Here is a 17,816-nt window from a genome sequence, read left to right as displayed (position 1 = left end):
TGGGGTGTGGGTGGGGGTGTGTGTTTTGGGGGGGGGGGGGGTGACTGGGGAAGCGCGAGTAATTTGTTGAGAGGTGTTCGCCCTTCCCCTGCGCACCTCCTAGATAAGCCACTGGGATGGGAGTGGCTCTCTACTCATATTGGCTTCAGAACCTCCTTTACATTACAAAATGCGACACAGGCCATTGTCGTACCAACCGACCATTGGGACGACCATACTGCTGCTGGCTATGAAGAATCAATGATTCAAACTACGACAATTAAGTGATTAAGAATTTCACTATTTTCTTTCTCTCCTTATGGTATCGTTAAATAGGCTAACACGGCGTATTATGGTTTCTCATCGGTTGTGGCTTGGACTCCTCGAGGTCGGGGGTTCGAAACTCTCGCTGTGCAAATCGCTTGTGTCCTTGGGCAAGGCACTTTATCTACAACGGTTGCCTCTCTCCACCCAGGAGTACAAGCTGTCTCTTATACACATCTAGATGTGTATAAGAGACAGCTGCAATATTATGGAATTCTCCCCAGGGAGCTGAGTATGTGTTCCATATGTGTTTGATCCAATGACCGGGGTAGTAATGTGAAGCGCTTAGAGGCATTGTGCATGAAGCGCTATATAAGAGCGACATATTATTATTATTATTATTCTTAGTATGTATTTCCACAACGCAACGAGGACATTTGTCGTCATTTGCCAAACCATGTTTGAGTCGAAACTTATTGGTCAAGCATTTTTGTTTCACTTTACTTTCGATATATACTGAATGTCTCGTTAGGTCCGTTTGACTTGTCATGGTCTCTCTCGTGAAATAAATTTGAATACAAGTAATAAATTATATTGTACAGTTGTAGGAAATATATTTTAAATAGGCTTAATTATACAGGGGTAGCACCAGCCCCTGGACACTTTCGAAAGATTTTGAGCGACACCCGAATACGCTCACATTGTTCTCGCCGGAACTCCCAACCCCTGTACATCGGACCCCTCAAAATCCTGAAGCCACCCCTGCACTTATACCTAAGTTTAGTTTTAATGCTAAGGACGCACCCAAACCCTATATTTCCGCATGCTCTAGTAACATATTTTTTAATCTCTTTGAATTTTAATTTTCCCTTTCCATCCATTTGTACATCCTTCATACATGAACACAATTACAATATAATGCAAGGAAACCATGGTAACCTATTAATAATACGCATGTATACGGTAACCAAACAGCTTTTGGATATTGAATGAATATTGTTGATTCAGGTACAGCATAAATAATAAGCATAATGATATCACAACGGTACCCATATGATTAATAAATCCAATTGCTTAATCCACTTAATCCCATTAGACGACGAAACTCTTGGAATGAGCCACTAAGACCCGAGATTTATATGGATGGACAATCGTGTAGAGTTACGTACTTTTACGACCACGATTGGACGTGATGTACGGTACCACGTGCAGCCACGAATGGACCCGATAAATTGGCCGAGGCCGTGTATGCCCGGCTTAAATCAACCATGACGTCCCGACTCACGCTCGCGAGCTTGGTGGACATTTTCGACCACGGGCCAATGCGTTTAACTCTTTTTAATTTCACATCAATCACATTTAACCAGGACACAAATTTATAATTATACAGTGTGTTACACATGAAAGTCATGCGAATTAGAAGACAGCGTGGGATTCGAGTCCATGAAATAATGTGTGAACACGAGCAAAAATCGCTGTGTCCATTACTGTTCCCTTGGTACACTACAGAGCAAACGCACGCAACGCTAGAGCGGTTCAGATGCGTTGATGTAAACGCAACTAAAGCTACGAGGAGCAATTAGGCCTACATCCAAACACTTTTAGAATGTGCTTACTGTTGTATACGTCCCCTCATGGTCGTTGATGCCATATTGGTTCTAACATTTGATTTTTTTTTTCTAAATATATATATACTAGCGCCCCCGAGTGCCACTGTCTGGTAGTACAATTGGCCCACGCGCAATCTGGCTAAGTGCAGAGATTGTGTAATCCATTCCTCTCTGGATTAACAAAATCCTTCCATCCACGCGTGCGACTGTCACAGTATCCTCTGGAATATCACATTATTTCGGCCCAGGCAAAAAACGCCTAATAATAAAACTGCTATCACTCGCCCTCATGCTCCGTACCTGGTAACATGAATGTTTCTAAAGTTTAATTCATCCGGATTGTAACACTGTGCTTGCATATTATTGAACACTCCCCGAGGAGGGAGAGCTTGTATGTTTATGTAACCGAGGCTAGAACAACAAACTCAAGTGCCATTAAGCCTATCATTATAATTGTTAAAATAATAAGACGAAAGAAGTGAATAGAAGACATTCGAGTCGGAAGCCGGGGATAGGGGATTAACGGATTTAGAGGAATTATATGGACGCAGGCAGCACAGAATTTAGAAAGCAGCGGAAACTTGAGATTTTCCTCCTGCGGCAGAGATATTACATAGATAGAATAATATGAATAAATTATTTAATAATGTTTAACTTATATTTTATTCTTGTATACTTCATATTGTCTTTATATCATCAAAACTAAAATTACTATTTATCTTTATTATTACCCGGTATTATTTGTTTACTTATTAGTGTTGTCGTTGTTAACATGTACTGTAGTTTTCGCCGCACGATGTTAACCTTAATCTTACCAGATGCCGTCATAATTTATTCATCTTGCGTTGCGGAGTACGTTGATTTCAGGATTTTACGTGCTCGACGTAAGTTAGTTACGGTTTTGCGTATGCGTATTTCGATTTGTTTACAAAAGGGGCGGAGCTATCGCGTTTGCATCTTAGGTACAAACGTTAAAACTATTGATGAGGCCCCTGGAATAAGTCTTTTTTCGGGGCCCTATTAACCTGGGGGAAAGCCCGTCCGCTTCGGCGTATTTGACGTATTTAAGGAAGTAGGTGAATAGGCTATTTTACACGTTAGTGCTCCTTCAAAAGGCCCCACACGGCTATGTATGGGACAAAATGATAAATATATATTATTGGTCCTTTAAGGCGTGGTGCTCCTGGCTTTAACCAGTCAGAGCATTTGCTTTTATCCCTCTGTATTGCTGTTGTTATTGTCGATGTTGTTATTGCTTCTATTGTTGCTATTGTTGTTGTTATCGGTGATGACTACATGTACTGCTGCCTTGTTGCTGTTTATATTAACAATGTCGGTCACGCAGCGTGTCCCCGTCTTCAGTATTTTAACATTTGTTGTGGATTCTCTATACAATAGATTTCCCCATAGCCGATAACGAATGAGATAATATCATGAATAACATTTTCCAGGTTCCTGTTTTCAATATTTTTTTTTCTTTTTTTGCGTAAAAGCTTCGTATTCACTCATGTTAAGATACTGATGAAACAGATGCAAAGAAAGTAATGCACTTGATTGAAACGTATACGGCATAAAATAAAATACGATGGTAAATCGGAAACTTAATACGTTTATTCTGAGTTCGTTGAAATCAGCATGTTCGAATACATAGAATAATGCATACGGTACCTGCAGTATTACCATTAATAATAATATTAATAGGGCCTAATAATAATAATAATAATAATAATAATAATAGGGCCTAATAATAATAATAATAATAATAATAATAATAATAATAATAATAATAATAATAATAATAATAATAATAATAAAACTTTATAATAATAAGCTTATCATGATTATATTGACTGTATGATGTTCAGAAGTAATGATGGTTTTGATTTTAATGCTAGACGGACCAGGTTGAGTCCCAGTGGCGCATCTAGAGGTGGCGGGTGGGGGCGCACGCCCCTCCAAAAACTACTCGGGCAACCAGTTCCCCCACCCCAAAAAAAAAAATCACGGTCAAGTAGTTAAAAATTACCTAAAATCACCTTATTATGCGAAGTAGCTCCCTCAACTGCTCATCGAGGGCCCCCAGCTTCACCTTCGCGGCACCCCCCCCCCCCATCAGCACCCCATTTTCAAGACTTCTAGATACGCTACTGTTCAGACACTTTGCTCTAATAACCTCGATATTTTGACGGTAAGTTAGGCCGTTAATCCTTTGTGAATAATAGCACATTTGCACGAATACTAACTTAGCACACTATTCGAAAATAGTATTGGATTGTCTGGCAGTGATCTTGTTTAAGCAATGCACTGCGGCCGTCAAATGTCCCCAAGAGCCTAATCCAAGTTTCCTTGTTGATATCTACCAAGTACAATACATTTACATTTAAATCTTTGTTTACTCATAGAAACGTAATAATAACAATAATTTTCAATAATACAATGTTATAAAGAAGGCTTATGGGCTTATAACGGAGCTGTCTATGGATTGTTGGTAAAGGTGCTTACTCCCAATTCCTGGGTCCTGGGTTCCATTCATACGGCAGAGTTTTTTCACACAACTAAAAACAGATCAACTCTCTAAGCCACTTAATGAGAATTGGTTTATAAAGTATAATAGGCCCTTTGGGAGAACAGTAGTATGCTTACTGAACAGTCATCTGTTTAAATAAATATATAATCTGAACTAATTATAATAATTATGTTCTGTAATGTACGTACGTTTGACTACAGATGACAATCTTTGTACACTGTCATATTTACATTTACTGATACACTTCCAGTGGCGGATCCAGGAATACAAAATAGAGGGGGCCCGTGGAGGTACTTTCACAGAGGGAGGATCTATACCACCTCAGCACCACTATGGTTCGGGGCGAGGTAAAATAATTGTGGTTATGGCAGCTCTGATGGCCGGAAATTGCACTCTCAGACTTACTTTCAATATAATTTTCTTTATTATCTCCATTGTTAAAAAATTTGAGCAATTTAGAGTGTGTGTGTGTGGGGGTGGGGGTGGGGGTGGACGAGCCGGCTGGGTACCATTGAATCCGCCATTGACTTCTAAGGTATTATAGTAGTGCTAAAGTGGTGTATAAAATGTACAACCCTTAGAGTACTACAGAACACATTACACGTTCGTTACAATTTTTGCGAACCGTACAACATTGCATGTCACGTTCTGTTATGAAGCTAACAATTAAATTGTCCAAGTCTTGGAAACCCGTTAAATGGATGTCCACCGACGTGTCTTTTATTGTGCCTTAGTTTATCTAAATAAGAACATATAAATAAAAGGCATAATTATGCTATTTTCTTTAATATATAGCACGTTTTATTAACCATGGTATCTGAACGCTGAGTTTCATTAAACTGTGCTTATTGGATCCGTGCACGTGCATGCGCAATGCGTAATTTCCTCCGTAACAGCGTTACATCATTACTAGGTTCTTATAACTCTTGGTGAATATAGACTATTCTATTTGGTAGAGGCAGATACAAAGAAAACTGTAGACAATATGTCTGGCTTAGATGGAAACTCCAATATTTTCGACAGGGCCTTAGAATTTCCGTTCAATTGTCCAATGAATAGCGAACATACCTCTTCTGTACTCTTTATTTTCACATTACTGTACCACAATACTTTTTTTCGCGTATACTTTGCGTGCATAATTATTCATGTTGTTTGAAATGTTAGTTTTGATTTGTCGTTATTGAAGTTACCTGTCCGCTTGACAACCAATACTCAATTAATAACATGCTTGTCACGCCAGTTTCAGTTCTATTGTCAAATTAGGTTGTAATTTCACGATCTTTGTACGAATTCAGGCCAACATCACACAGTTCGGATTTCTAACAAGCACAGTTGCGTGGAGTATTGAAATGAGGGGAGGGCTGATGGGTAAAGTGGGTGGGGGAGGGGTGCTAGGTGATTAAGTGCGGGGCGCTAGCTCGCAAGACAAGGTTATATGAGGTGATGTTTAACTACTTTAGCGTAATTTATTTGTCTCGAATATTTTCAATGGGTGGCAGCGATTGGGGACGGAGCTTTTTTTGGAGGCGTGCACCCACCCGCCCGCACACCCCTATATAAGCCACTCAATCGAATTTTATAACGATGCGACGAGTGTTACATTCTTTTCTTTCTTTAATTCGTGTCCCTCACAGATTGTAAATATACGCACTTTTGGGACCATAATCAAGACAATAATATAAACAAATTTGGTGAACTGTAAAACTAAAATTGTTTATAATATTGTCTTAATTATGGTCCCAAAATTTAAGACAATAATATAAACAAATTTGATGAACTGTAATAAATCAGACGTTAATGGATCAGTGGTCAATGACCATTTTTGCCTACGGTTCCATTTTGGTTTGCTTAAGTTATACTTTTCTTGATAGATCCAGTTATTTCTTGTATTTTTTTTATTGACAGCGTCCTGATGCGATTTTGATTGTTGGATTCCCTAAATATAATTACCAAGATCTACCTTCTATGTTCTGGTTTAATCACAAAACACTAGAAATTGTCTTGTGACAAAAAACGCCCTCAAGAGATTACAGGCTGCTTCTGGAAGGAGCATGAGTATACTGCAGAAACTAGGTCAAAAGGTCAAAATGGACCTTAATACATTCCATTTTATATAAAAATTTCACTACCACAGCATAGAATATATCTGCGCAAGCGCAGTGTAATTGTGGAAGGTAAATCTCTGTTGGGACAAAAAAGAAAAAAAAAATATTGTAATCTTTCTTACTTGATTTGCTCCCAAACTTCAGCGCCGTAATTACGCAAGACAGTAAGCTGCAACGCGTGGTTCACAAATCCATACTGAAAAAGAAAATTAGAAGCAATTTTAACAATTACCGGTATGTGATACGGCTTTCGAACAAAAAAAAAATCGAATATGAAAAAGCATTTAAGTTTTTATCAATTATACTTGAGTACCAATTAATTTAAATCTTCATTTCGATGTAGAAATTTAATCTACTGAGAGTAATGAAACCGACTAATCCTTATAGGGCTACCATGCTTTTTCATACACAATAATTTCCATTAACCATGGGCATTATCTTAATGGAATCATTAATGTTGGAAACGTCATTCTATCTAAGATTCATTATTTGAAACTACAATTAGATAATAGGGTGGGTATGCATTGGTCTATATTCAAAGTGATACGGCGTCTACACTCATCGCATAAGGTGGCTTATAAGGGCAAAATATTACCCTGTCTGGGATGAGCTAAAATGGAATAATAAAATTCCAGTATCTTTATGTAAGTTATTAACAAAATTTAAAAAAAAAGAGAAAAAAGTTTCTTTCTTCATTCGCCAATATTATCTGCAGCACGGACCTGGCTGATTGCTGCCGGCCGACGCAGTTTCATGAAAAACGCAACGCGTCCACGAGGCGCATGCGATGTATCGATTGTAATGACGATCCGCTCGACTGCAAACCGGTGTCGCATCGCCAGGTGCTCAGAGCGGGGATGAATTCGAGAACCCGAACGTCGTACGACGAAGTGTGCTCTCGACTAAACAGATGTACAGTATTAACTAAGAGTTTCTATTTCGTTGAATATACCCTTACTTTTGCTGGCAGAAATGTCAGTAGCAAATGTCTAATGTCAGAAACACTGATCGAATTGTTTTTCAAACACTCCATGCGTCGACGCGGTTTCACAGATAACGCAACGCATGAGGCACGCAAAACCGATCGTTCTTAATGACGAAAATCAGGAGACTGCGTTCCGCTCAGAGAGATCGGAGATAGATTCGACGGCCGATGGTCGTCGACGCTCTACCTGCACGGCTTTACAGATTTCAATACCGACTGTGCCATACAGTACCCCTTATGTACTTATAAGGAGTTGTGACCTGACATGCTCACGCCTTTAGTCCTATGTACTAATTAACCAGTTGCAGGAGTAATGAGTACCATGAGAGAGATTCGACGGCCCGACGGTCAATGGATGCTGCGTGTGTCCGGCTTTACAGATTTCAGTACAATAATAGTACTCCTTTAACTAGTTAGAAGGAGTTCTGACCTGTCGCGGTTATGCCTTGTAAGCCTATGCACTAATTAACCACAAATTCAGGATATGGCGGGAATAATGAGTACCATAAAAGAGGCCAGGCTATAAACAAATCAGTATTGTTTTAGGCCTGCGTTGGTAAAAGCGTTGATTAGATATCAACATTTGAACTGGCCTACAAACCATAGCCACGTAGCTTACTAACACAATCTGATCGGTTAAATATGACATATATAATAATCTACACATTAAAGTCAGGTTGCTGTTAAACAAGACAGAAAATTAAAGGCAATATTGATCACCAATATTATGGATATTTTAGTGAAACCGACGTAATGCTATGCATGGCGAGTTGTTTATCAGTTACGCGGAGGAATGTCCTATCAACCGGCATTCGTTTTTACTGGATATTCACATTCAACTCAAAAACAAATTTTACTGAAATTTTTTTTGAAGCGGTTGGGAATATACATAGATTTACTGATTTTTACGTAAATAGACCCAAATTAAGCTAGATCTTAAAGCCTGGTTTCCCAAAAACGCTGCACTCTATCGCCGACTCCTTTGGCGACGCTGATTGGTCAGTTGAATCAGTGATTCCCGATTGCGTCGGGGACAGATACGCAGTGCAAGGATTGCCGTGAAACGCTGTAGCGACTGTGTAGCGATTCTATGGAAACCGGGTTTTATAATACCTACTTTGCGCCGTTATTTTATCATAACCACTTTATTACGATCCTTATCAATAATAACATAATAAATTGAACAACAACCTTGTACTAGTGTTATGATTCATATTGGTAGACGATGATGCGTTCGTAATTATTGTCTCGAAACTTAAATGGTATTGGAAATATCGCATCACATGCCAATGACGTGTGCGCATGCCTAGACTGAGAGCTCGTTGCTGTAAAACCTGGTTTCCATAAAATCGCTAACTGTTGTGCTGCGTAGCGATCCCCGACCCAATCGGAAAGGCTCCCCGATTTGAACCGACCAATCAGCATCACAGAAAGCTGTCGGCGATAGCGTGTAGCGATTGTATATGGAAACCAAGCTTCTTGTGTATCTTGCACATTACATTAATTTTTGTATTTCCAATTACATATTTTCACTTGTTTTAAGCGCATGGAGTAAAGTATTTTGCGCGTTATAAATATACATTCTAATAATTACACTTTAAGACAAGTTAGTTCTGTTTAAATGATGTTTCTGATTTATTTTAACGTGAAAACATTTTATTTTTGAATTTTTATTTATGAAAATTCAATCTTGCCTAACTAGGATTTAATGACAAGAGTAGACCTAAAATTGATACGATTGACAAAAATAATTTATAGTTATTGGCCTATTAAATAATAAACTATCTATAATAATAATAATAATAACAATAATAATAATAATAATAGATATGAAGATAAATTTGTATTGTTTACAATTATTACCATGGCTACAGTGATGCTATATAAACAGTGCCCTCAAACAATATTAAAAGACAAAATACAGTAAAGACCTAACTGAACGAATATAATTCAGCTCGCTAACATTCATTCTAATCTGATTTGAGATCGTCATAACATTTTGCATAAGTGAGTAATTTCGAGAAACAATCATGTATAATGTTCAATCTGGGACTAATGTTAATAAATACGAACGAAACAATTGAAACGATGCTTGCACTTAATATGTACTAGTGAACCAAAGACGACGCACAAACAAATGCGTTTTTTCGCCTGTATTTTAAATGATAATAATAAATAACATACCTATTAACATCTTTTATTACACCAGTAATACTTATTATGTAGGCTTATGGCGATAAAACTGACACTATCATCGTCGCCATCATTATCATCGTAATTCATTAACAATAATACCAACGAAATCATTGTCGTATACAATAATCATCATTATCATCATCAACAATATAATTATTTTGTAATTAGTTGCTGTCATCATTCGACAAAAGACATAAGTGTATTGTTAGCTAGTTCGAAAACTCACAATAAGATTAATGGATAAATCGAAGGTCCTATTCAGAATTGACCTTTGTGATCGAAAATGTATTTTCGTAAATCCTATTTCGGGATCCGCGAGTCAGAGATTGCGCGCCATTAATAATTATTCTAAGATCCTTGGGGAAAAGGACATGATACACCGAGTATAATCTGATTCTATCACGGCATCGATTGTCAAATGTCTTTCTAACTCAAACGATTAATCTCTTATGTATAAAAAAAAAACAGAAGATAATAGGATGAGTAAATATGAGGATGAGATATAGGCAGTGATTATAATGAACGGAGAAAATTGTATGAAGAGAGATTTATTCGGAAGGTAAAATGTAAAATGAATATATTTTCGAAGATTATTACGTAAACTATTTTCTTAATTTTTTTTTTTCAATCCACTAACGGTTTGTAGAACAAGAAGATAATTTATTTAATAAGAGTGTTTGTAAAATATAGTATAATAACAATAATTATATAGTAATATAGGATGTAAAAAACTGGAACCCCCAGAAATTTGAGATAGAGTAAGGGCATAGTTCCACGACAGAAATTATTTAGAACTGGATACGCATTGCGCAACGTGACGGGGGCGCCTGTGACGGTTCAATGACGATTCGCCCAGACTGTCCGACAGTATAACGGCGTCGCGTCGTCAAGCGTTCACAGAGAAATAGATTCGTCGCCGACTGTCGGCCGACGTATTGTATGCCCAGCCGACGGTGGTGACGTCATCTTATGAGACTGCCAATGCATGTAATATAACGAAGGATATAAGTTTTAATTACCTATCATTCATTATTATTACGAAATATTAAGATTAATGACATGTTAGGAACTTTATAGTGGCGTTAGTCCAACGGTATTGTTCCACATCATCAAAGAAAAAAAAAATATTTAAGGACCTAAATGATTCATACCACAAAGAATCACGCATCTCTAATACATAATTAATTATGCATATAAGCCAAATTACACGCTGTGTAAATTAGTGACGTCTCCGTGGTTACGATGTGCGCGGCATAATATGAAAACAGTTTCCCTAGGTACAATATAATCTCCCAGGCTTTGAATACGTCTGTGAATATATTTTAGCAGGGCATGTTGTTCTAAAACCAAATAGGGGTTCCATTCACATTCTTCCTATACGACAAGAGTGACATTGGCATATTACAATTCTACAGAAACTGGGTAGGTTTACTTGAGGCTACGCGCACATGGTTGTTTTCAGTGTAAACATGTAAGTCTTGCAGAATGCCAAACTCGAGTGGTGTATATGTTTATTTCTCAGCACGAGTTGAATGTTTCTGATGATCGACACGGAGCCTCTTATCAATTTAAGGGTATACAACCGTAGAAAGACGGAGTCGTTCAGTCAACTTAAAACCCCATTACTGGCGCTCGTCCTTCAAACTTTGACATAGCGCCCTCTTTAGGTCAATAACTTCGCATCATCTTGGCTTGGCAGCTATCGCCATCGGAGCTAGTATCAATTATTGTAAATCTTGACAATGCATTGTGTACTGAGTAAGTTTAATAAGACGATTTTATTGCTCCAATTAGGCAGCCGTTGGTGCCTAGAGGAACAACAGTACCTATACGTCCTAGTTCGTTCCTGTTGTCGTAAATTACTGCCTGTTTAGCCGTAGAACAGCTTTGCGGCTGTGTTGTTTGATTAAACATGTTAAGAACACAATAGACCTACGAGGAAGTTTGATCGAAAAGACCAAACAATAAAATGCCAATTCCAGCAACGCACGATTTATGATGTACATAACATTTCTTGACGTAAATTGAAAATGTCGAATGCTCACAGCCATGGAATATTGCACTTGAACAAAACGGATCTAGTGAAATGAGATACGTATACATCATCGTCACAAAATGATAGAGCTTCAACGAATTGGAATCACAGTCCCATCCAAATGGATGGGTTTCTATTTAAATCTAAATGTCATGAATTTCAACGCTATGATTGCCCTTTTTTTATTTTCACATTCTCAAATGCTTATTTCAAAGCGTTAGGCCGAGTTTAGAGATAACCTTCTAAATCAGTTCGGTATGCATTGCCTTAATGGTAAAACGTTGAGAGATTAGTGAAATTGTACGTTCAGTTTGTCACGTGGTTGAACGTAATGGGTTGTTAAAGTAGGTCTAATTGGTATTATCTGCGCATGTACTGTAAACGTACTAACGGGATATACGTTGCACGTCATACACTGTGTTATACGCATTGTACGGTACTCAAGGGGGCCGGGTAGTATAAGGTTGTACAGTATTTTATGCATTTATGTACAGTATAAACAGTTAATGTGGGCTACACGCAAGTTTACATGCCTACGCAAGAAAAAATTCAGAATTTTTAAATAAGGACAGTCCTGTAATTTCGGAGTGATAAATGATAATAATGAATATAATGATGATGTAATAACAATAATAATAATAATAATTATTATTATTATTATTATTGATAATGTTATTATGATTATGAGGATTATTATTGCTATTTTTAACAATATTATGTCGTTAGTTATGATGATGTTAATAATAAAAACGTCATATATGAAAACATTTATTTAACATTTTTTTATAGGAGAATTCGCTGCGCCGACTTTTTGCAAACACATTAAAAGATAGTAAACGGAAAATTATAGAGCTTCTTTTCATGGAAAACGTGGGAAACGTCAGAATATGGAGGTCAACGGAAATAAATGTTTCTTTCCATCGACAGAAAAATTAACAAGCATTCTATTAATACATGCTCGTGATCTAACCTCATCACCCTTCGTTTTTTCAGCTATCGGAAAGGTCGGCTTCTCACTAACAGCAGTCGTTATGTAAGTAATCCTCGGAGCCTAGGAAAGTGCTTCCTACTATCAGAAGCAGCAACTAGCCCCAAGTAAAATGTAGATAATCTACTTCGAAAGCGAAGTTTAACGCAGTAATGTCAGAGACGGAAAGATTTGAATAAACGAGAAGAGATGAAGTTTTTTTTTGGTATTTGAGCTCGTAACCTCTTAAAGCGCGCATATGGGAAGTAGTTCATTCTATATAGGGCCTAAATACCTTATTTCCCCTCAAATATTTTTTTTTATCACTGGTGTGTTCACCTTATTGATTAAAACGGATGTGCATGTGTTAGATTACACGCATATACGTGTGCGTAGTGCGAATACGTTCATCGATAGTTGTCAAGTTGTTGCGTGGTTGCGATGAGGGCGTGTGTCCGCCAGTTGAGTTAGTGACAAAAGATGCAGTTATTATAATTACTGTATATCGAAACGCATTCTTCATTAATAATTTGATAGGAACTCTGACGTTTCGCAAAATCGTATTTCCCCAGCAGTTGTTGGCGATGTATTTACTTTAAAAGCAAAATAACTTAGATGGTGAAAACGCCGAGGGAGCTGTAAAATGGAACTCGGCGTCACATTTTAAGAGTAAAGACGTAAAATATGCTGTGCATTTGTCTAGCAGGTTGAGAAGCAGGCAAGTCAGATAGGGTAATTTAGGTCCACGTGATGAAGGCTTAAATCATAACTTGAGATCTGTCATCATCATATATGGATAAATAATGTAACGCTATAATCATTACGTCATCAAACGGCGGGAATGTGGGAAAGGGCTCTTATTATATTACAATAAAATTCACCATAATTCTCTTACTGGAGTAATATCCTAGGCTATTTAGAAGCCACTTCATCGCACATCTTCCCTAATGCCTTACGTAAAATTACCGTATATTATAATAGGCCTATTATCAGGAAAATCGATCGTTATTCATTCAAAGATCGACAAGGAGCACTTGAACCCTTCAATAAACAAGATAAATGCGGGGTCCTGCAAGTACCGGTTTTGTGTACTAGGCTATAGATAATTTAGATATTATGAGTGAGGCCCTATTAGTCCACTACTTGCACGCGCTTTAGCTCGCGGCTGCCGGACATACAGAAATGATAGAAACGTTCAACAATATGCCTAACAATTTACAGTAGGAATGCAAATATTGTATTAAGAATTGGAATTAAGGAACGACTTAAAGCATACCCTTGTTGGCATATGCCATTTTCCCCCTCCTCCACTGAGAATCAGCCCACCGTCCAGAACGATCCAGGGATTACACTATTTTATTGGTAATGGGAAATAAGAATGTGTTGCCTACAATAGACCTACAGTAGGTTCGCAGTTTATTATATTAGGCCACTCTAGCACTAGGCCCACTTCTCACCAATGAGGGTGCCCGCTGCTTACGACCAGAGTCAGGCGAACGTCGTTATAATACATACATCGATCTCTGATTTCATTCCAGCTCAGTCGCTTAATAATAGTTGAGCGGCTTGAGCCTTCAAATCAATAGAAATCTAACAGCGTCTATGGCAGCAACTATTTGTGCTTAAGCAAATAATGATATAATATTCTATACCAATTATTTATCAAACAAGGTTAAACCATGGATAAACTATAACAATGCCTATAATAGTCCTTACGTTGAAACGCACTTAGAACAGTGTGGTAACTTACCATTTTTCGCTCTACCTGATACTAAAACACAAGTGATATCGTCTGCAGTTGTCAAAAGATCATTTATCTTTGACTGTTATCAGCATACTTATTCGAAATGCTTTTTAGAAATTGCAATTCTCTAGAACAGTTATTCCTACGCTTTTTGTAAATAAAATCCGACCGACCTTACTGTCACTGTGTAACCGACAAGGACGGACGGTACACCAACCGGCTGGGCTTCAACAACACGATCTGCTTGATTCAGATGCATTTACATTGGCGCTGTTTACACATCTCCGATAACGCAGTTCATCGGTCACGCACTCAAATTATTCAGATTGCAGGGCACAGATTACAGCGGCGTTTGAACAAGGATAGATCGTTAACGACCAAGTCTTAATTGTAAACCTATACATATCGAAGGGATAGATAACAATGTTGGCTTAAAATGGATGGACCACGTTTTTTTTTTTTTTCTTTTTAGATTCAATGATGATCTATTCATTTTGTTTATTGGGTTAATAATAGCCTATGTGTTTTTATGCCCACCACACTGCGCCCCTTCAGACAACATGTACTGTACAGGCTTAGGCTAAGCGTCGACGTTAATCAAAACGTAAAGCTATTGTACATACGTGATCGGTTAAATACAACTTATATGGAGATGATGCGTTCGGCAGTGCCTCATACGTTTCACTCATAAGAATTAATGTTCTTTCCAATTTTGACTGTCTGTTATGCTTCTCGTTACAGTAATACAATAATGTAGGCCTAAGCCTATCTTCTATTTTTCCTTCGTTCTAGTAGCAACGCGTAAGTAGTAATATGTAATTGCGTTCGTCCCGGGGCAAGTATAGGCCTATAATGTTGTTGCTTTACTTGAATATGTGTTCCCTCATTTGTTTACTCATTTATGCCTAGTTAGTAGTTCTATACTACGCCTAATCGTTTTATTATGACTCCTTACGCTATCGCTTTCAGTTTCTCCTGAACCAAGTCAAGAGGCAATAACTTATCACCCTTGTTCTTTGCAGTCTACATTGACTGACTTTTTATAAGATTAACGAACACACAGACTTATACCCTGGTTTCCATAATATTGCTACACTGTCGCTAAAGCGTACAGTATTCACTACAACAATTGCGCACTGTCGCCGACGCGATCAGGAAGCCTCCTTAATTCGACTGAACAATCGGCGTCGCCGAAGAGAGTTTGCGATATATCATGTAGCAATTTTATGAAAATCGGGCGTTATTCGAGATATTGCTACTTTGGAATTTAGCACTTAATGGTCTTGCCCCAGACTGCATTTCAAATCTACACCTCGCCTTCTCAGATCCTTAATGATACAGCTTCTTTGCCCAAAATAAACGGAGACTTATAAGAACATTGAAAAATATTATGGAGCGTCCAACATCTTGACTTCCTCTTAGATTCTTTTGGTAATGTCTTCAATAAAGGTTAAAGTCTCATGTATTTCATAAATTAGATATTAAGCTTATAACATATGCATTCGATGAAATTTAATATCGGTTTGCCACATAATCTCGACGTCTTCCTTTTTTAACGTTATAAACACAATATTCTCATTGTATTTCCGTTATTGTTCTTGTTTTTTTTTTTATTATTATTACCGGTACCTCATAGTTCAATATTTATAACCTTGGATGGTATAATTATATACATAGCTTGGTATGATGTGATTATTATCATATATTCGAGTAATTTGAAATTATAATGCATGAATATTTTTTTCTAAGAATTAGTTATCCGGGTAGCAATTAAGGGTATTTTCAAATAGATACAAAATGTTTAGGTCTTCGTAATATAACTGGCTCATATTTAAATACTGTAAGTAATACGCAGAGCTAGGCCTACGTATTGTGTGATTGTGCGTACACTTAAAATCACGAGAAAATGAGACGTGACTCGTTAGACAAACGCAAAAAAAAAAACCCCTCTATACCATATTATATTGATACTGCCAGTTAAAATTATACACAAACGCAAATAAAAATTAGCTGACTTAACATGAAACACGCAAGCCACGAACAGTGGCATAACGCCTATGCTCTCTCGTGCGGCGGTCCGCAGTGCCCCGCCTCTAGAGGCCAGAAGCCGCCCCTATAGGGTCCTCGATCTAGCACTCTGACCCAAATGGGCTTTGTTTACATAACAACATAATGTGTCTCTGACATCGGCTTGTAGCCCGTGGGCCCTAACAAATTTTTCAAATTTAGTTTTTAAAATGGAGAAATATGTCTGTTTCCAGCAATCTAAAGGTGTCATAATCATAAATGTTCTTACCTCACCCCAACCATGGTGGGGCTGAGGTGGTATAGACCCTCCATCTGTGAAACTCCCTCCTTGCCCCGTTCTTCGTGCCCCATCAAATTATTAGATTAACCGCCAATATCATACTATTTATTTCGTCGTTAAAAAAATTAGAATACGGTGACAAATTGATTAAACAACGAGCACATTTTATAATCCCCCGAAAGAAATTGGTGACTGCCCAAAATGGTCCACTATGCACACTACCAAATTATATGTAACAAATACATGTGATATGTCCATATTTGGGTGTGATATGTCAATATTTGGGTATGATATGTCCATATTTGGGTGTGATAAGTCCATATGTGGGTGTGATATGTCCATATTTGGGTATAATATAGGACACAAATTTGTCACATAAAATATGATAGTTTGTAAAGAGTTTAACACCATTAAATCCATCTCTATCCTGCGTTAGCGCTTGTCTATTCCATCTCCATTTATAAGCGACTGACGATGTGTCTACTGATTGTCGATGTGGCAGTTTTCGAATCGTCGATGAATACGATCCGTCTCCCGTGTCTCGTCGTGTTGCAGTCTCCATTGAATCGTCTGAGCCGATCGTGCGCATCCAGTTACTCGTAAGACTAATACATAATCCCACATTGAAAACCATTTGCCACCCTGATTTTTTATTAGATATGAAAAGCTATTCTCTTTTGGTTGATCGATTTTTGATTAGCTGATTGATTGATTGATTGACTGATTTGTTGATTGATTAGTTTGTTGATTGATTGATTGATTGATTGATTGATTGATTGACCGACCTATAGGTTTATCGATTATCTCGTGGGTATGCCTACAAGTATAAATTTATTCGATTTAACTTTGATCATCTAACAATACTCTGTCCGGAGTGGGAAACTACTGTAGTCATCTTCTGCCAAGTTGACCAATGAACAACTTGAATTCATTTTTACAGTTCCATGTTGTGGGTGTAACCTCAACGTCTGTTGCGTCCATTTATGAGTTATTATCTATAATGCGTAGGCCTAACAGTTTACCGACATTCGCACACATGGAAGATGTATACATTACAAAGGAGTATAAACCTGACACATCTTTTATCTTAGAGATA

The 17,816-nt window shown here is 37.7% G+C and overlaps 1 protein-coding gene across 1 annotated transcript in view; it reads right to left on the bottom strand.

Moving 5' to 3' along the window:
• Positions 1–14,670, bottom strand: part of LOC117112818 (guanylate cyclase soluble subunit beta-1-like) — a 60,800-nt gene extending 46,130 nt beyond the window's left edge. Inside the window, exons 1-2 of the mRNA XM_033255998.1 lie at positions 14,419–14,670; positions 6,608–6,681 (exon numbers count right to left, since the gene is read on the bottom strand). Coding sequence (XP_033111889.1) covers positions 6,608–6,681; positions 14,419–14,421 — 77 coding nt within the window. The 5' untranslated portion in view covers positions 14,422–14,670. The remainder of the gene's footprint in view (positions 1–6,607; positions 6,682–14,418) is intronic.
• Between the last annotated feature and the right edge of the window lie 3,146 nt (positions 14,671–17,816).

The sequence above is a fragment of the Anneissia japonica genome, unplaced genomic scaffold (genome assembly GCF_011630105.1).
Source record: "Anneissia japonica isolate Jap-2015-1 unplaced genomic scaffold, ASM1163010v1 scaffold172582_len1462937_cov174, whole genome shotgun sequence".
NCBI classification, from domain to species: Eukaryota; Metazoa; Echinodermata; class Crinoidea; order Comatulida; family Comatulidae; genus Anneissia; species Anneissia japonica.
The sequence above is the reverse complement of the archived record's forward strand: the minus strand, read 5'-3'. Positions and strand labels throughout refer to the sequence as shown.